The 3,767-nt window shown below is 54.8% G+C and overlaps 1 protein-coding gene across 1 annotated transcript in view; it reads right to left on the bottom strand.

The window, feature by feature from the left end:
• The window catches only part of LOC105537372 (creatine kinase U-type, mitochondrial-like), a 5,335-nt gene extending 2,724 nt beyond the window's left edge, over positions 1 to 2,611 (bottom strand). Inside the window, exons 1-4 of the mRNA XM_011976945.1 lie at positions 1,948 to 2,611; positions 1,150 to 1,348; positions 850 to 945; positions 244 to 465 (exon numbers count right to left, since the gene is read on the bottom strand). Coding sequence (XP_011832335.1) covers positions 244 to 465; positions 850 to 945; positions 1,150 to 1,311 — 480 coding nt within the window. The 5' untranslated portion in view covers positions 1,312 to 1,348; positions 1,948 to 2,611. The remainder of the gene's footprint in view (positions 1 to 243; positions 466 to 849; positions 946 to 1,149; positions 1,349 to 1,947) is intronic.
• Between the last annotated feature and the right edge of the window lie 1,156 nt (positions 2,612 to 3,767).

Below are 3,767 nucleotides of genomic sequence, written 5' to 3'. Positions count from 1 at the left end.
AGCAGCCTCATACCAAATTCCACGAGCATCTGGCCAGTCTCGAGCCATTCCTGCTGCAGTCAGCAATGGGGACACAGGCTTATCAAACAGAAAGTGGTCCTGGGAAGAGTAACGGGACTTGGGTTAAGAATCTTCACGGTGGCCCCTGGGCCTCTCAGAGCCCATGTCTCATCTGGCCTAGCCTTCCCTCTGGCTCTTTTTTCCATCTGCTCCCACCAACCAGCGCCCTCTTAAGACCCTCACATCAATCAGCTGCTGCTGTTCAGCCTCTGTCATCTCACTGAGCCTATAGTAACGTCCAGCCAGGTCACCCTTCAGGCCACTCAGTGCATCCACCACAACACGTTCCACCTCCCGTCGCTCTGCTCGAGTGCAAGCTGGAGGCAGACTGAGTCCTCGGATGCTTCGGCCAGTTCTGACTCTAGAGGACAATACATACCTCTCATCAAAGTAGCCAGAACGGATCTGGGAGATAAGGGAAATGAATATAAGTCACAGAAACACGGTGGGAACTGAGGGCCCCTGGGAAAGGAGAGATCTTCCTTAGACATTAGAGGACTCTCTGTGCATTCTACTTGCGTGCATTGGAAGAAGAGGCCCGTTGGGAAAGCACTCCAATTGAAGGGGGCATTGCAGACCCTTCCCCAAACCGCCCACCTCGGGCCATAGTCACTCTTATCTATCCTTTCATCTCCATATATGCTGCCCCTTAAGATATGATTCTTTCCTTACATTAAGATTAAAAGCTCAGCAGTGTAATGACCATGAGTCAGGAAATAAGGTGAAGGGATGGGAGATACAGTGTTGTACACAGGCAATGCAAATCAGAAGTGGGATATTTGAACTCACTTTACTGGCATCCAGATCCGTGGTGTGCTTCATTGTCCGGGGGTCATATCCATTGTGTCGCTCTTGGATCACAGGGTCAAACAGGTCAGCAAATACCTAAGGGGAGTTAAGAGGGAGAGATAGTTAAGGAGAGGGGATCCCTCCCCAGACTTCAACTGTGCATTGATTTCACTGGGTCAGAACACTTAAGTTTGGGGGGGCTCAGAGTCTTGGGGGAAAGTGAGAGGTCTTTAGGGGGAAGGAGCTGGAATGACTGGGAAGATGAGTTGGATCATCAGGGAGACTCTGGGGACCCCCTACCTCATAGGTCTCCTCATCTCCAGCCACCATGCCCACAGTCTTGATGAAGGGGTGGCCAGGGTTGTCCACGCCAGTCTGGATACACTGATCTAACGTCCAACCAGTGGGTGTGGTCTTGTCGCAGAGCCGTGCATAGACTGCTGGGGTCAGGTGACTGGCCATGCAGTTGTTGTGCTTTCGGAGGTCTGGGTACTCAGCGCTGGGGAGGGGGTACCCAGTGACCATGGAGGGAGGGCACAGACCCTAGACCTAATGCAGTTACCTGGGAGCTGTCCAGTTGGCCATGTCTGGCTTTGCTCCGTGGAAAGAGGGGGAATTAGAAAGAGGCTAAACCTTGGTAATCTCTTTAGGGACTTTCAGAGTCTATGCTTTTCTAGTAGTTCTAGTTGCCTCTGGCTGGCCAACTCAGTTTCTCCAGATCTGCTCAGTTCTTTCCTCCCATGACACAACACGAGGGATGGAGGAGGGGAAAAGCCTTAAGGACAGGAATTGAGGAAATGAGGGAAGGAGATGGAGGGGAGTGAAAAGGATAGTTCCCGGCTTTATAATTAGGGATTTGGGCAGCGAGTGCAGCTGGAACTCGCAGGGCCAGAGGTGGTCTTGGCAGGTCCCCAGGAATGTTCTTGCTCTATGATTTTGGCCCCCACCCCCACCCCGCTGAGGTCTGCAGACTGTACAGCCCTCCAGCTCCAGGGCCTTCGTGATTATAGCCCTTTTCTGTTGCCCGGATTCTCATTTCTACCCGCACCTTCAATCACCACCTGCCCCCGCCTCCTCCCGCGCCTCAGGCACTGTTACCTCGGGGGATACAGCCTCCGTCGTTCACTGGCCGCTTGTACAGGTTCCGGTCGCAGCAGAAACCCAGCGGCTAGAGACCCCGCTCCGGCCAAAGCCAGGAGCCTGATTCCCGGGCGGGCGGACAGCAGACGGGAGAAAGGACCAGCCATGGCTTGAGGTCTGGCTACGGGATCCCGGAGTAGGCGCTGGCGCAAGATAGGATCCGGAACAGGGAGGGAGGATGCAACCGGATAGACTGAGGGCCAGAGCTAGGTCCGAGGCTGCAGCCGAAATGGGGGTCGGATTGGAGGCTGGAGCCGGAATGGGAGCCGGTGCCAACCAGACTGCAGGAGAGGCGCAATGAGCTAGTGGCAGGCTGGCGGAGGAGGGGGAGGCCCCAGCCGCAGTCTCCAGGGGTGGGGCTCCCCGAGGCCCCGCCTTCCCCCCTGCCACCGCGCTAGGTGCGCAGGGGCAGGGGTGGGCAGCACCCGCCAGGTAATTAGCGGGACCTGAGACTCGCGCGTCTAAAGCCGGGGATGTAGCCCCCACCCGCCCCCGGGATGTGGCGGCCCAGATTTCAGCACCAAGTGGAGGACAGCACCCGCGTGGACTAGCTAAACCCCAACACCCTTCCCCCAAATCCCTCGGTTTAAACCGAAACCCGATCCATCTACCCTGTAGGTGTGGAAGGGTGACATTGCCCAACCTATGCTCTGCTTTCGGCCTGCCTCAGCCACCTCTCCCTTCTCCCGGGGGCAGCCGCGGGGAAACCGCGGAATAAACACAGATACCAGAGGAGGATATGGGGAAAGCACAGGGTTAGAGGCAGGCACTGGGAAAGACACCCATTGGCTCAAGGTCACCTTTTCCTTAGAACCAGGAAGAGGAGCAAGGTGCTTCCTTGCCACCTCTGTGCACTCCTTACAAGGCTGAGAAAGGAGTCCCTGGCAGGAACCAGGGAAATATTAATTCTTATGCCATCTGTGCTGTGTCCTCCACCTCCACTCTGCACCCAAGTCTGAAGCCCTGTTATTTCCTGCCTCTACTTCTCATGATCCCCCACTTTCTGTTTTCCTTTTGTCTCTCCCACTTTCCTCCCCGCCCCCTACCTCGCCTTTGATCTTTTACTTCTCTGCCTCTTTTCCAGGCTCAGACGTGTTTGCTGCTCACAGGATGCCCTCTGCTTTTCCTCGGCAAGCTTGCTCACCTGTTGGTGGTGCTGGGTGTGGGGCCGAGGCTGGGCAGGGAATCGTTAGTTTCCTCTTCCTCCTCTCCCTTGGCTTCTCTCTCCGTAGTTCCTAGTTCCTGGGCTGGAGGACAACGTAAAGTCAGGTGGTGAAGGGTGTGGTGAGATGACTGGGTGTGGGACTGGGACAGGCAGGCACAGGTCTCCAGACACCACATGTGTTTCCTTTCTTGGCTCCCTAATGCTGTTTAATCCAGAGGCAAGTGGTGTATCAGGGCATGAGGTCGTCAGGGCATCTCTGCCTTCCTCGTGATCCCCTCTTCTGCCCTCTCTCCTCATAAAACTCATATTCAGACTTGAGAGGGCTTTGTTTCCTAGCTCCAGGTATGACTTGACCTTTGTCCTGGTAGCAAGGAGAATGAATGCTAGAGTTGAAATAGAGATGAGGGGCTTCAGCGTAGAGGGTCAGTTAAGGTGGAGTAGCACTGTGGCATTAGTCCCTTACCTCTGCTATCCTGTTGTACCCGCAAGACAGTAAGATACTCAGAAATCTTAAGAGAGAGTATTTGGGAAAGAGAAATCCCTTTACATCAAGAACTCCCCCATACTACTCTCATTCCCTTCATTCCCCTTAGGCCTTCCTTGTGTTCTTTTT

Source organism: Mandrillus leucophaeus, unplaced genomic scaffold (genome assembly GCF_000951045.1).
Source record: "Mandrillus leucophaeus isolate KB7577 unplaced genomic scaffold, Mleu.le_1.0 Scaffold1712, whole genome shotgun sequence".
Taxonomy (NCBI): Eukaryota; Metazoa; Chordata; class Mammalia; order Primates; family Cercopithecidae; genus Mandrillus; species Mandrillus leucophaeus.
Note: the sequence above shows the minus strand (reverse complement) of the source record. Positions and strands in the feature narration are given on the sequence as shown.